This window comes from Gymnodraco acuticeps, unplaced genomic scaffold, assembly GCF_902827175.1.
Source record: "Gymnodraco acuticeps unplaced genomic scaffold, fGymAcu1.1, whole genome shotgun sequence".
Lineage (NCBI taxonomy): Eukaryota > Metazoa > Chordata > Actinopteri > Perciformes > Bathydraconidae > Gymnodraco > Gymnodraco acuticeps.
In genome coordinates, this window is record NW_022991375.1 from 2,059,834 (window position 1) to 2,074,389 (window position 14,556).

At 42.0% G+C, this 14,556-nt stretch overlaps 2 protein-coding genes across 5 annotated transcripts in view; both read right to left on the bottom strand.

Annotated features, from left to right (window-relative positions):
• Positions 1-551: 551 nt before the first annotated feature.
• asb4 (ankyrin repeat and SOCS box containing 4) lies at positions 552-5,206 on the bottom strand. Of its 2 annotated transcripts, none has more exons than XM_034241070.1 (6): positions 4,846-5,206; positions 2,766-3,065; positions 2,433-2,675; positions 2,113-2,360; positions 1,863-1,967; positions 552-1,448 (listed from the first exon to the last, which is right to left on the bottom strand). In XM_034241070.1, exons 1-6 carry the CDS (start codon positions 5,156-5,158, stop codon positions 1,260-1,262), a joined length of 1,398 nt encoding a protein of 465 aa, XP_034096961.1. In that variant the 5' UTR covers positions 5,159-5,206; the 3' UTR covers positions 552-1,259. The 2 variants fall into 2 exon arrangements, with proteins under 2 accessions (XP_034096961.1, XP_034096960.1); XM_034241069.1 differs by having other exon boundaries at positions 1,863-1,976.
• Positions 5,207-5,627: 421 nt separating this feature from the next.
• Positions 5,628-14,556, bottom strand: part of ppp1r9a (protein phosphatase 1, regulatory subunit 9A) — a 62,057-nt gene continuing 53,128 nt past the window's right edge. For 2 of the 3 annotated variants that reach the window (XM_034241145.1, XM_034241144.1), the window contains 5 exons: positions 11,426-11,474; positions 9,710-9,829; positions 9,489-9,512; positions 9,022-9,204; positions 5,628-8,278 (listed from right to left, as the gene is read on the bottom strand). In XM_034241145.1, the coding sequence (XP_034097036.1) occupies positions 8,096-8,278; positions 9,022-9,204; positions 9,489-9,512; positions 9,710-9,829; positions 11,426-11,474 (559 nt within the window). In that variant the 3' untranslated portion in view covers positions 5,628-8,095. The remainder of the gene's footprint in view (positions 8,279-9,021; positions 9,205-9,488; positions 9,513-9,709; positions 9,830-11,425; positions 11,475-14,556) is intronic. The other variant, XM_034241146.1, reaches the window with a different exon arrangement.

A 14,556-nucleotide genomic window follows, 5' to 3' on the forward strand; every position in this document is an offset into this window, starting at 1 on the left:
AGCACACCACAGACACACGCACTGTCAGTCAGTGAGGTCCCTGACGTAAGTGGCATTTCATTATTTTGCATGAGAAGATATGAGACTGACCTCTGGACTTAATTAAAGCATTTTTAACTGGGGACATTTGATGTAAAACACTCTCAAAGACACCCGTTTTTGACATGTTTGCAGGAAAATAAATACTATGTGTTTTTAGTGAATCATGTTGGTTTTCTGTTTGTAGCCTACTGCATAGTTGGATAAAAAAAGAGCTGAATTTTCTTTCTCTCATTATTATTCTGCCTTCATCTTAATTTTTTTGTCGAGGCTGCCGGATAATTTTCTCCTCTTTAACAAAAACACAATATCTCAGCAGCGCCTCTTCCTCTCCAGGCAGCAGCCTCAGTCTGTTGAGGGCTTTCATCCTATTGTAAGCTGGCTTTATCTCCCCATGGTAAATGAGTCTTAATACCAGGATAACATCGACTGGGATCCTCACACTAACAGTGGGCCCTTGTGCTCGTTACTGATGAAAGTGATAGAAGAAGCCAGGATGGAAAGCAGTTGAGTTAAGGTGGATACTGATTTTACTATTACCATTACTTTTTCTGGCTGGGTCCATACATGGCTTCAGGTGCAGTCCACTGGATAACAAGCACTTGTTGTGGAGGGCTTTGTCAAGTGTTTGTTCTGCATAATGGAGTATCATGAGAGCATGAGTGAGCATTAAGGATGGTTGCCGGGTAGATTGAGATGAGGCATCACTGTCATAGAGAGACAAGTCAAACACATTGTATTTGTATACTTACATAAAACAGTGTTTACAGAAACAGACGTTGTGTGCAGGGGATGGTGTGACACAGCAGACCATAATGTTCACGTATTAGTTACTATAAATTATTATTGTAATTAGCACAGCAATAATCAACCCTGCTACGTTACTCATCATTTGCAATTAGTTGTATGGCGTTCTCTGTCATGTCCTGCATCAAACCACCATATCAATTAGTTTTATAGTAAGTCATGTGATTACATTTCCACTCACGCAAACCAACTTTTCAGTACTGTCCAACACCAAAGAGGGATGTCTTATGTTCCAGACAAAAGGGAATGTTATGCAAAAATAAAAAGGACACTCTTGTTAGTGGCAGCTCCAACTAGCAGCATTTTCACTCTCCACACTCTGCAGACAGGAAGTGGATGTTTTAGTCAAATTATCAGGTGGCTGACTTTCCTCAGACACAGCAGGTCTTTTTTTGGAAACCATATTCTCTTCATCAGTACAGTATCCCCTCAGGTTCCAGCAGTAAATATCTCTTCATGGGAGGGGGCAGAGGCAGCTGTGCTACACCTCGCTGGCAGACCTCCCCCAGGCTGGCTCTGATGGCACATCTGGACAGATGCAGCAGGCTGCGGGGAGTGTTGCTGCAAACAGCGAACAAAGAGTCGTAGAAGTCTTTGTGACGCTGAGGAAGCAAAGAAAACCTCAGATATTGTATCCGTCCCAGTAGGAAGGTTGTTTTTATGGTAGAAAAACACAAACATATTTGTTCTGTTAAGCAAGGGACTTTATTGTCTTGGATATGTCAGTTTTTTTATGCATTTCTACTTTTTTGTACAGTAATACAGCAAAAAAAGCATGCATTTGTCCATTAAGGCAGATACAAATAACATATAAAATGGTATGGTGGAAAATAGCCAAAACTACAATTTTGAAGACAGGGCTAGATTGAAATCCTGATATAATCGAAAGCATACATTTACAATTTGATGGCTGTGGGATTGAACATTTCAAAAAGCCAAACATTTCCCTGGAGAGGCACAAAATAAGAAACACTACACATGCCATTAATATTGATGTACTGAAGATATGTTTCTACCTTGTAGCAGTCATCAGGTATGGCAGCACTCCACTTGTTTGTGGGCTTTAAGCGCTCATAAGAGTTGACCATAACTTCTACGGCTTTGGTGCAGTCATAGCAGGCCTGCAACACCTCCAAAAACGTAAACAACATACATTATTTTATCATACACCACAATTATCATGCAAGGACCTCTTGTCATCAACATATCATTTGTCAAATAAACTGTATTTTATATTCTCTTCTAACATCAGTAAACCTCCTGTACCTTGTGGAACTGTGGGGGGTAAATCCGTGCTGCGTTATGGTTGAGCAGCGCCTGGTAGCAGAGCTCAGGTATGGCCATGGGCCTGACGTCTGTCACTTTGAGGAGATACTGGATGGGGGCACAGCCGTTGATGTCCACGGCCCGTGTGTTTGCTCCGGCCTCCAGCAGCATCTGCATCAGGACGTGATCACAGTTCCAGGCGGCCTTGTGAAGGGCTGTCTTATTGTCCTCTTCTCTGAGGTTTGGATCTTGAACAGAAGGGAACTGTTGTAGTAATCTCAAAGCCTTTATAGTAGCTACATAAGAAAGAAGAAACATACCTGCCTGGTTGTCCAGCAAAATGCGACAGACAAGATGATGATCTTCACTGTAAAATTGCTCTTTAGCGTCAAAAGCCCAGAAGCACGCAGTCATCAGGGGAGTCTCCTGCAGGGAGTTGACTGAATTCACATCTGCTCCATTGGCCAGGTAGAGAGCCACCAGCTCTGGGACGCCAAATCTGGCTGCTGCGTGTAAAGGTGTGTCCGCCTCATTGTTGTCGCTGGGCATGTTGACTTTTGCACCTATATGGGGGACAAAACAAAGGTTATTTTTGAGTTTATAAATGTATTTGCACTTTTATCTCCATCTATCTATGCATCCGTTCCTCTGACCTTCGCAGAGGAGCAGCTTGGCACAGGCCACAGACTGACTGGTGATGCAGTAGTGGAGCGGTGTGTGTCCGCTCAGAGACAGGCCGTTGACTTTGGCCCTGTGAGCCAATAGCAGGGCGACACAGTCAGCGTTGGAGGCCTCGCAGGCCACGTGCAGTGGCGTCTTCCCGTTGGGCTTCCGGTTGATAGCCGCACCCTCCTGAATGAGCACCAGAGCTGTTTCCACAGCATTGTACATCACACACACATGAATACCAGTCGCCCAGGACTTATCCAGTGTGTAGCCTGGCAGCCAGTAACCTGTAGCAAAATGTCAAACAATAAGAATTTAAGGTCCTGTACACTTACTTTTCTAAAACCTATAGGCCTACCAGTGAGTGAGAGGGTTCAACAAAAGCACTATACTTTTTGTTGAATTTAGTGAAGTGTTAGGGTTATGAGAGCAATTCTTGTAATGTTTTAGTCAGTTCATTTGAATAGCTCTATATAGGCCTACCCTACCTTTTGGTTGTTTAACTGATAATACCCATCATATTTTATAATCTGATATTTGGTTTTGTATTAACAGTTTACTTAACCCTTAAGTGGGTCTTTTTTGACCCGGTGAGGTGGTTTTCTTGAAGTATCTTATCATTTCATATTCCAGCAATTCCTCAAAAAACACGTTTTGGATATCATGCCATTCCAATTTTTAATTTAAATTGTATACATTTTAAGAAATTGTAGTTGTTGTATTACTACCCCAAGTTTCCATAAGTGGGTCAAAAATGACCCACATGCATTTTCTATGGAATCTTATGGGAACCTTTGATTCTTATCACCTGTGGCTGTCAGGAATACATTCACTGTAGACCACACAGACTCATCACAAGTGACACCTCTCAGGAAGATTATTTTACACAGCAAGATCTGATACCTATCAGTATAATAATAATAATAATAATAATAATACATTATATTTTTATAGGGCTTTTCAAGGACTCAAAATCGCTTTACAATATAAGGGAAGGTTAGGGTGGGGGATATAGGACAATCAAACTTAATCAACCGGCATGGATTGATGAGGGTTGGGCTATGATGAGTAGACATGAGGAGAAGGGATGAGTTTTGAAAATACTGTGAGGGTCTCAGAATAGCGGAGAGCTTTGCATCAATATGTTCAAAACGTTTTTTTTCAAAATGTAAAAGAAATGTCTAAAATTATAAATAGTGAAAAATTAAATGTAAAATATTTCTAGTGTGAACCAAAATATAATACTAAGTATTATACAAGTGATTTGTCTTAACCAGAATGACAAAAATTGCATAAACACATTATTCTAATACGGGTCCTTTTTGAGCCACTTATGGAAGAGTGTATAGTCACTGTGCATCTAAGGGTTAAGTTACTTCCACATACAACTATTGTTTTATTATACATTTATTGAGCTGAATAACAGACCATCTTATCTCCTATTACCAGTTGCTTCCTGTTTAAAGCATAAACATTGTGCCCTTAGTGACCCATACAAAATAAAAACGTGCTGCAAAGATAAACTGTGTTCCTTAACATGTTTTTGAAGGCATTATTTCACACAACATATTTCTTTTTGGGATGTTTCCTATGTGCTTTTTAATTGTTGAACAGTTAGCCATCAATGTTTAAGGTCATAGGGGAATACTTTTTTTTTTAAAAGCGCTAAATATAGAACAACAGTGCCTATAAATGTTGTGACTGACTGTAGAGTTATATTTCATACGGCTTTGTTGTTATATTTCTGTATGGTTATTCCCAGTATCCCGCATATCACCGACATCACTTCTTGTCATATCCAGCTTTAGGGTCCATGGGGGTTTAGCAACACCTAGTGGTTAACTACAAAACAACTCCCCTAACTATAATATTCAGTGTTTACAATCTATTTTCCTTTTCTAATGCTTTATGAAACCACGTAAACTTTCATAATCATACTTATGTAAACTCGTCCAATTCATGACCCTTAAACTTCATTTGGTAGGCTATAGCAAACACTACATGATGTTTATCCCCATGTATTGTTTTGCTGCAGGTAAAATGTGTCAATCTTTGTTTTGTGCGTACCTTGCTTGTATGAGGCCAGCAGCATGCTTGGGTCATCCACCTCAAGAACGGTGTCAATCTCTAGTTCCCCAGTGTGAAGAATCTTCATGACCTCCAGGGAATCGTTGGCCTGCAGAGCGTCAAGGAACTGCCGCTTCAGCTGTTTGACAGCCAGTTGTCTTGGACTGAACTCCTCCATGAGCTCCTTGAAAGAGGGGCCTCGCTGCTCGTGACGCGCAACTAAACCCACCCACTCACACACTAACGTTCTCCACACAGCATGCAGGAGATTGGAAATCAACACACAAATGGTGATAAGGACGGTACCAATCATACCCACAGTGAAAAGCCTCCATAAGCCCCCCAACAGAAATGGAGTTGTAAGAAGAGGGGTAAGAAGTGACAGGGGGGGAGTTGTCAGTGAGAGAAAAATAGCCCTGGAGTAAAAACAGGCTGAATATAAATAGAAAGGAGAGAGGGTGGGACTGGAGGCTTGTGGTTGACCTCAGTACAGCCAGACCACTGAGAGAAAGGGAGTGAATGGTCACATGGTCAAAATAATAGGCCTTGTAAACACAGCATGTATATGGCAAAGGTCTTGGTATGTTCTTATTTTCTATCTAAATAGGACTATCAGGTTTATCATAAGATATTCTAAATGAATGAGAATGAAAGCTGAATCCTCATTAACAGTTATATTGTGAATTGTATCACCTTGGACAAGCATTTCTGTAAAGCTAACAAATGACCTCTAAAACTATGTTGAAGTCAGACAAATGGTGGGAAAAAAAGAAACAAAAGCAGACAGTGACCGCACATTTTATTCAGTGTGACAGCTAGCTGCCCTTTCAAACTTTTCAGAATGCGGAAAAGAGAGCAAGGTAATGACAAAAAAGGAGGAGAACAAGCACAGCTTTTTAAAAGAATCAAAGCAATGGCTAGCAGTTTGTAGTGATGATCTTTTGCTCTCTACGTACACATGAAAGAAAAACCCTTCAGGACATGACTCAAACGCCTGCCAGGAGCACCAGGGTCTCATCCACACGTTGGTTTCATCATGCGTAGGCAAGCTCAGGCAAGCAAATAGAAAAGTTCTGGAGTCACTTTATGGCCTCAGGTGTGACCCCCAAGCCTCCTCAGCCCTCAGACAAAAACTGACACGATAGAAAACAAGGCTTTAGGATTCTTACAGCGTATTGCTCTCAGTGTTTTACTATACATACAAAAGAATCAAAAGAGTGCAGCCAGCGGACTGACCTGACAGGGGAGGTTTTGGGGGGTATTCACAGAAAAGGTTCAGGTGTTAGAAAATATTCCATAAGAATACAACATGAACAGTTTATTGGAGTTATACTGGAGCAGCACTATGGTTGTATTAAAGGAAAACCACAAGCACAATGAGGGAGCATTACTGCGTTTTCTTCTCGCTTTGCACTTTCAAATTTATAATCCTTCATTTCATAACAACCATTTTAATCTAAAATCACTTTTGAATGAGCAGGTTTACTTATATTTTGGCAATAGGAAGTAATCATACAATTCTGGATAAATCATTTTTAGGTGTTAATAGTACTCTTATTTTCATATAAGCTATCATAAACAGTAGTCAGTTGCTTCATTAAATACAGAAATAAATAAATAATAACATGAATAGATCAGTGATTCCTGTTTTACTGTGGCATTGCATCTGTAACCCAGATTCTTCTTCTTGTTTTAACTGATTTACAGTACACCAGGCAGGGTCCTTGAGACAAAGAGGGAATCATAACCAAAGCTGCCTTTGATAAGATCACGGTGACTCTGATGTCTCTGTATTTACTGTAAATCTACGGAATGATTCTCGGGAATGCTCAAGAAGTAACACAGGGAGCATGTCTCGTAATCCTAAAACAATAATTGCATAAAATACAAAATAATTTCAAAAGGTTTATCTTTTTTTTATCTAACAAGTAAGTCAAAAGTCTTATTGAACCAGTTTTACAGGTAAGTTCAAAGTATATTGCATCTATCAGTTGCAAATTCCAGTGTAATATCAGTAGTATTAGGTGCATCCTGCATCTGTCCTGCATCACAGAGATGACTCGTCTATATGGCAGCATTCCCTAATAATATTCAGAATATTCCAAAGTGTTTTGCATGGTTAACTGTACATTTTCATGAAAAAAAAATGTTAGAAATGTTAACTGTATGTGTTTCTATACTCACACAGAAGCGGGTAGTGTTCAGAAAAATTCAACTTCTCTAGAATTTCTAAAGGCAGCGGCGGGGAATAACTTTGTTATTGAGAGAGAATATAAAAAGAGGTCAAAAGCAGGTTACAAGCGGTGTCAAAGCCACATTATGCATATAAGCAGGAAGTTCCATTTAACATTTTTTTTGTTTTTCTGGTACAGGTTTGGTAAGTTACACATGTTATCATTACATTGTACCTGAAGTATCCATTAGAACCAGTTCAATATGTCCTCTTCATCAATCATACCGTGTGAACCGCTTTCTATGGTACATGTATACTGTAAGCAGCATTGGACAAGCCAGTGCAGAGGTTACATTTACAGTGTTTCCACTTCCAGTGTTCTTGCAATTATCAGGAGAGCTATTTCTCTCAATGAAAGTTGCTTCAGCTCCTGTAGGAAAGTTCCAGTGTTGCCTCCTTCAGTAGTGAAAGTAAGCAGCGTGGGGACACCCAGTGGTGGGAGATAAGTACTGCCTCATGTATTCCACCACACAGGCCCGACCTGTATGTGCTTCGGCGAATCAAAAGAGCGATTTCACCGATTCTGAACAGGATATACATAAGTCTATCAAAATGGCACATGAGACATATCTGTATTTATCACTGTACATGGATGTAATATCTACGGGTGCTGTGATGGGTAATGTAGACGGCTCTGACGATGATATAGAATGAGATTAACTCCACAGACTTACTCTGCATATGAATAAATAAACCTAATTTACAGCAATTAAAAGCAAATAAATAGAACCGAGTAAAATCTTAAATGGCTAAAAACACAGGATGGGTGTAAAATGAGGCAAATTAACGGGGCAGGATCTTTTTTTATCCAACTGCTCATTTTGGTTTGATTCTCTTGGTGAAAAAGTCACTTAACAATCTCCGACAGTTGGGTTTGTAGCTTAACCACTGAGAACTATTGAACTACTGAGCAGGTGTCCCTCAGGGTTCATTTGTGGGGCCTACTGACGTTCTGTTCCTCGAGATGCTACGTGGTGTGGTGCTACAGTAACGCGGCAGGTGATCCAACAATTCACTTCACTCTGCCGCACTTTCTTTGCGCTCCTCTTTCTGCTGCTCCTCCAGCTCTCTCTTCCGTAGCTTCTCGCGTTGTTTCTCCACTTTCTCTCTGTTCCTCTTGGCCTTCTCCATCAGAAGTTTAAGGTCTTTGATCTTTTTCTTGATCAGGGCACGGTCCTGGGAAGAAGTAACTCCAAGGGCCTGAAACAAATAAACATGCATAAGTATGACATCCGGGAGGGACTCGGAGTTGAGCCGCTCCTCCTTCGCCTCGAAAGGAGCCAGTTGAGGTGGTTCGGGCACCTAGTTAGGATGCCACCTGGGCGCCTCCCGAGGGAGGTGTTCCAGGCACGTCCAGCTGGGAAGAGACCAAGGGGTAGACCTAGGACCAGGTGGAGGGATTATATCTCTTCGCTGGCCTGGGAGCGCCTTGGGATCCCCCAGTCAGAGCTGGTTAATGTCGCCAGGGAAAAGAAAGTTTGGGGCTCTCTGCTGGAACTGCTACCCCCGCGACCCGACCACGGATAAGCGGGAGAAGATGGATGGATGGATGGATGGAAGTATGTACGCATGTATGCATAAGTATGTACTTATATTTGTATTAATTTTACAACATCGCCAAAGATAAACTACTAGGAAGAGAAAAACATACTACTAAACCCTGAGGAAAATCTAGGGCTGAAGCGTCATCATTTAAAGCGCTAATTACTTATTTACAAATGCTGAAAACTGTATTTTCCTTTATACTTTGAAGGCATTTAAGTTGACCATTGCGTGCATTTTGTTTTTTAATATCATTTTATAGTTGAATAACATGTCACATGTCTCTTTAGGACAAACTATGTTTCTGAACTCACCGAACATATTTTTGGAATAGCTACAGTACACTGCTATTTGCTGTTCACATTGGCTGTACTATGTTTGTATAACCACCTTTAACATACCTTAAGCTCAGGACTCTCCAGCTGCAGCAGCTGCTCTCCATCAATGTTTTTGGCAGTGAATTCTGGGATGTGTTGTTCCAAGTTGAGGCCCATGAGCCAGCGGGCCACTTGCTGGGGGGTCCACTCTGCGATGCTGCTGTTCTGCCACTGATACTGCTTCGAAAACTGTGCCTCGTCCAGGATCTGAACAGCAAGAGAGACAGACAGGAACAGAGAGGAAAAAGCATCTGTTTACATCTCTAACATGCAAGATTTAACTATGAACAGTGTCTCTTTTTCACAGTGGTCATTTATAATGAGTTCAGAAGAAAGGACACATGAACATCCCAACAAGCAACTATTTTCTTTAGCAACATATATTACTCTTTGATAAACACCATGAATGATGTGTGGGTATGAAAAACAGACAAATGTCATACACTGAACAGACACATGAACACAAGCATGCAGTAAAGCACAGGTCTCACCTCATCATCTATCATATCCAGACTCTGAATGTGGCAGCATTAAAAACAACAGAGATATCGGGTTTTAAACATTGGTATAAAAGTATGGCTTGAACTACAGCAATCAACTTTGATGTGGTTGAATCAAGCTCAGGTAAATTATTTGTTTAAACATTTTTGATATTGCATTGCATCCCCTTCCACAACCTTCAATAAAAAAGAAAATATTTGAGTATGTGTACCTCATCTGAGGAGAGCATCAGTGTGTGTGAGCGTCCCGACATCTTGGCTTCACTCAGCAGGCCGCTGATCTCCACCGAGCTGCTGCTGCTGGCGCTCAGATCATCATTCAGAGCGGGGCCCTGAGAAATCAACAACACACTCATAAGACTCGTGAGCCAACTGGCACTGAGGCTGAATTTAGTTGATTAGAGGGAGTGTGTCTCTATTTCTATTTCTTAAAGAGTGGAAGAGGAGAGAGTGAATCAGGAGCAAGAAGACATTTCCTCTGAGCAGAAAGATTGATGTGTTTCTTCCTAATATTTGACATTCCATAAATTATAAAGACAATGGAAGTACATTTGACTAATGCATCTAAGCAGTTTGAAAGACCCTGAGATGTTATGCAGACATCTCATTTTAAGATATTCCATCAACTGTGAATGTGATAGTGTTTTGTCCTGCGTCCTTGTGAGTGTGCCAGAGTGTGGACATTTGTTGAATTACAGGACAGTATTATGATTGTGCTAAAACACGCAGCGACAAGCCGCTGCTGCTACTGAGAAATATGGACAATTGGGAGGAGAAAAAGTTAATACATAAGTTTGTTTTCCTGGAATGTAACGGTTTTTCTTTTTGCAACATTTTGAGTCTAAAGTCTAAAGCAGTGGTCACCAACCTTTTTAAGCCCAAGATCACATAGGGTTCACGTAAAGCACGGTTAATGTATTATTAACAAATATACGTCAATCAAGTGGCACCTGCTAACGGGGTGGTGGATGATAGGTTTACATCTAAAAACTTATTTTTCAAACATTATTATTTTTATTTTATTTTTCTTTCTTTTGTTACTTTTTTTGGGGACCACTGGTCTAAAGCTTCTTACATTCAGCTAAAACTGTAGCTTTATGGAGTTCTCTGAATATCAGTACTGTCTGTGGTGAAAGCGAAACTAATCCTCCAGGTTCAGACCTTTAGCTCTCCGGGCTGAATCCTCACTTAAAAGCTCCACATAACTACTAATGCGAAAACATTCTGCATTGATTTATCCATATCAAGCTCAGAGCATGTCCTTGGAGAGAGAAATGGATTTGGTTAGTGCAGTATCAAAAAATAATCTCCGTTTGAATCCTTGGGTAACCACATGTGATATTACACAGGATTAGAAACTGTTTTCATGCAAGTTCCTACACGGCAAAGGATGTCCATGTTAATGACTTTAATCTTATTGCATCAGTAGGACATGTAGCTTATTGAAGATGAGTTATGAAACAAATTATTTGTAAGGGCAACACTAGGAAACTGATTTTAATACTTCAAAATAGACCATTCAGAAGATTGTTATGTAGCGAAAGTCATTGATTATTAAAAATATTTAGGATTATTCAGTGATTATCTTGCTATTAACAATGAAATCAAGTATTTTTGCATAGCATTAATTCCCTTTATTATCTAATTTAACCCTGTTTACCTGTACCAACTCATTTCCCTTTCAGTGGATTGAGGTACAATTAAGGAAAACACAAAATAATACAATACCAAGTAATATGAATAGGAGAAGAAGTGGGGCCATGTAAGGTAGTTCTGTCCAACAGAAATAACACAACACATCAAAGCTAAATGTCATAGCATAAAAACTTCAAACTTATTGTATGTAAATATATATAGTTATATTAAAGGACAGTATCTGTGAAGTGAATCATTATTTGCCAAATGTGAAATAACCAAACCTCATGTACCTTAGCCGTGAGTTTTCCTGGACTGTCCTCTGCTGACGGCTCTGTGGAGCTGAGAGGGAGGGCAATCAAATAAAAGTGAGTCAAGATGATTACTGTACCACATATTCATTAAGAGTTTCTGGAGCTGGACTCATTGAGATATAACAACAAATATCCAGATGTTCTGCTCGTCATTGACCCACAATATGTAATTTAATGCCAGGACCATAACAAAGAAAACAGTAGAACTCTGATGGTGTTATTATTGACCTGTTCAGGTGATGCTCTGGGATCTTTGTCGTAATAGTAAATCATATACAGTTTACAGTTAGCAAACTAGCAATGTAGTATTAAGTACCATATCAAAACTTAATTCCTTCTTCACTCTTAAAGAATATGTCATTTTCAACAGTTACACATATTTCCAGTACGATGTCAATTTAGTTTCTTATAATACTTTAATTAAAAACTAGAAATGTAATTAGAAAGTTAATTATTTTGGTTAAAAATGGTTGTAATTATTTCATACATCTTTTAGTTTTATTATCCCATCAATGGTAGCTTTCTCATCATATCCTTTCCTTTTAAATAATTGACGGTACGATAATATCGCGATAAAAAGTCCACGGTACGATATTTATCGCGATATTGAATACAAAATCTGATTTGTACAGCATTTTAGTAGGATAGTAGTATTTTAAAGTGTCAACAATATAATAATCAGACCCTGCAATAGAATACATCATGTTTCACTTTAGTTTTTCAAGTAACTCAACTCTAACTCACTAACTCACTCACTCAGCATCATCAAGGTTATCTTTTAGGAATATGAGCATGTCCACATTTTGAGGTAGAAGCTGGGATGTTTGGGCGTTTACAATATCCCCTGCTGTGGAAAAAACTCTCTTGCTTGGCACTGATGTTGCTGGGACAGAGAGATATGCTTTGGCCATGGGTGACAGCAGTGGGTAAAACTGTGCATTGTCTCTCCACCACTTCAAAAACAATACAGTTTTTGCCAAGAAGTTTTTTTATGTTCATGTTGTAACCTACTTGCTGCCAAGTTGGACAGGTCTCCCTTGAACAAGAGATTGATGATCTCAATGGGACCATCTGGTTAAATAAAGTTTTTTTTTTTTTTATTATAAAAAATATATATATTTAATTTTTTTTTTTTTAAATCGCGGTAGATTTTGTCAGTCTCACGACGGTATTGACACATTTATTTACCGCGATATCGCGATATATCGTTACATCCCTACTATATATGCTTTATTGGGATAAATAAGGAATGTTGGCCCCAAATAATCGTGAAAAATGAATCAGCTGTTCTCATTCATAACACTCCGTTCGATGTCTCACTATGGGATGCGCCTCATCGCGGAGCAAACAGAAGCATCAATCTCATTACGCCAATCCTGATTGGCTGGTGATCTTGACGTCAGCGTCAGGGAAATCACCCCCTATAAGTAGCTTGCGCCACGACGCATGCGCCATTCAAACACCTCTTCTCGCTTCAGAGCACATCTCTATGGTAGCCGGACAAGCTTAACGGTCCACAGACTGAACCCAAATAACCATTTCGGTCGACGGGCGCTCGCCGGCTACTCCTTCTGCTTCGCAGGAAGACGGTAATTACTAACGCTAGTTATTGTTGAAATCGACCTCGACGCTCTCTTTCCCCGGAAAGAAAGCTAGGTCTGACTTTTTCAAGCTAGCGTTAGCTTGCTCCCTCACTACCGACACCACGGTAGCGAGGAAGTTTTTTCTTTTCTCTTCCCCACGGAGGAGGAAAGGATTAACAGGAGCATACTGCCACACCAGTCAGTATTCTTCGGGAATAAAAGACCCACACCGTCCTTTTCTCCGGATTAAGGACAGGGTGGTAACCTCTTTTTCTCCCGACCTACCTGTTGAGAGCGGGTCCTCTCCACGCCACGAGGCGAACAAGATGGACGCCCCTCTCCCTCACACCAGAGGAGTCAGGGACTCGGTGGCTCGACTCTGCGGCTGCGGGTTGAAGATCTCGGGCACAGACACACACCAGGTCTGCTCGTCCTGCCTCGGGCTGGAACACGCCCGAGGCGCTATCGACAACCCCGGCTCGTGCGGACATTGTGTCCGCTTCACCGTAAAGAACCTCCGCCGAAGGCTAGCACGCCAAGCTAGCCTGTCGGAACAGGACCCCCCCATGTCCTCTGACCTGCCAGCCGGCAGTCAAGACGCGGGGGCATCCGCCACAGAGAGTGAACCCCTCTCCATGTCGGTCTGGGGCTCAGTATCTGCGATGGCCGCAGAACCGGATTCCCGCGCCCTGGCAGGCCGGGACCCGGTGACGGCAAGACACGCGGGAACGGGACCCCACGCTTTACCGAGCTGGGGCTCCCGGTTAGACCTCACCATGGTCTCACCCGCGGAGGATGTCCTCGAGCTGAACTACGACGAGGACGAAGAGGACGCCTCGGTGTTCCTCCTGTCTGAGTCGGATGAACATGAAGAGGACATCTTCATGTCATCGGCTCAGGCTGCAAAGCCTGGAGCGAGGGCTGCTCTCCCAGACGATAGCACACCAGCTTCGCCCTGTCTGAGCATGGACCTGCAGGCCGTGTGCAAACGCGCTGCGGCCAGACTCGACATCCCGTGGCCTGAAATGGCCAAGGAGACCTCCAGGTCCCGCTACGAAGGGAAACATTTTCCCCAAGCAGCGCGGACAAAGAGGCAACTCCTTCCGGTCTTCCCGGAGATGTTGGATGAGGTGTCGGTCTCGTGGAGAGACCGGCCCTTCAGCAACAAGGTCCCAATCCAGGGTGCCTCCTCCCTAGACTGTGACGGAATGGAGAAGCTCGGCCTGCTCCACATACCGCCCATGGAACCGCTGGTAGCAGCCCACCTCCTACCGAGGATGGGCCCGTCACCAAGCAGGAACCCCACGCTGCCGGCAAAGTCGGACCGATTTCAGTCGACAATGACTGAACGGTCCTACAAAGCCGCAGCGTTGTCCGCCAGGGCCCTGAATGTGGCCTCGCTGCTAACCGCTTACCAAGCGGAGCTCTGCGAGGACCTGTCGGGTAACCCGGGGGCAGCCACTCTGGACAAGATGGCAGCGGTCACAGACATCTGTCTCCGTGTCCAACGCTGCGCCGTCCAGGCCA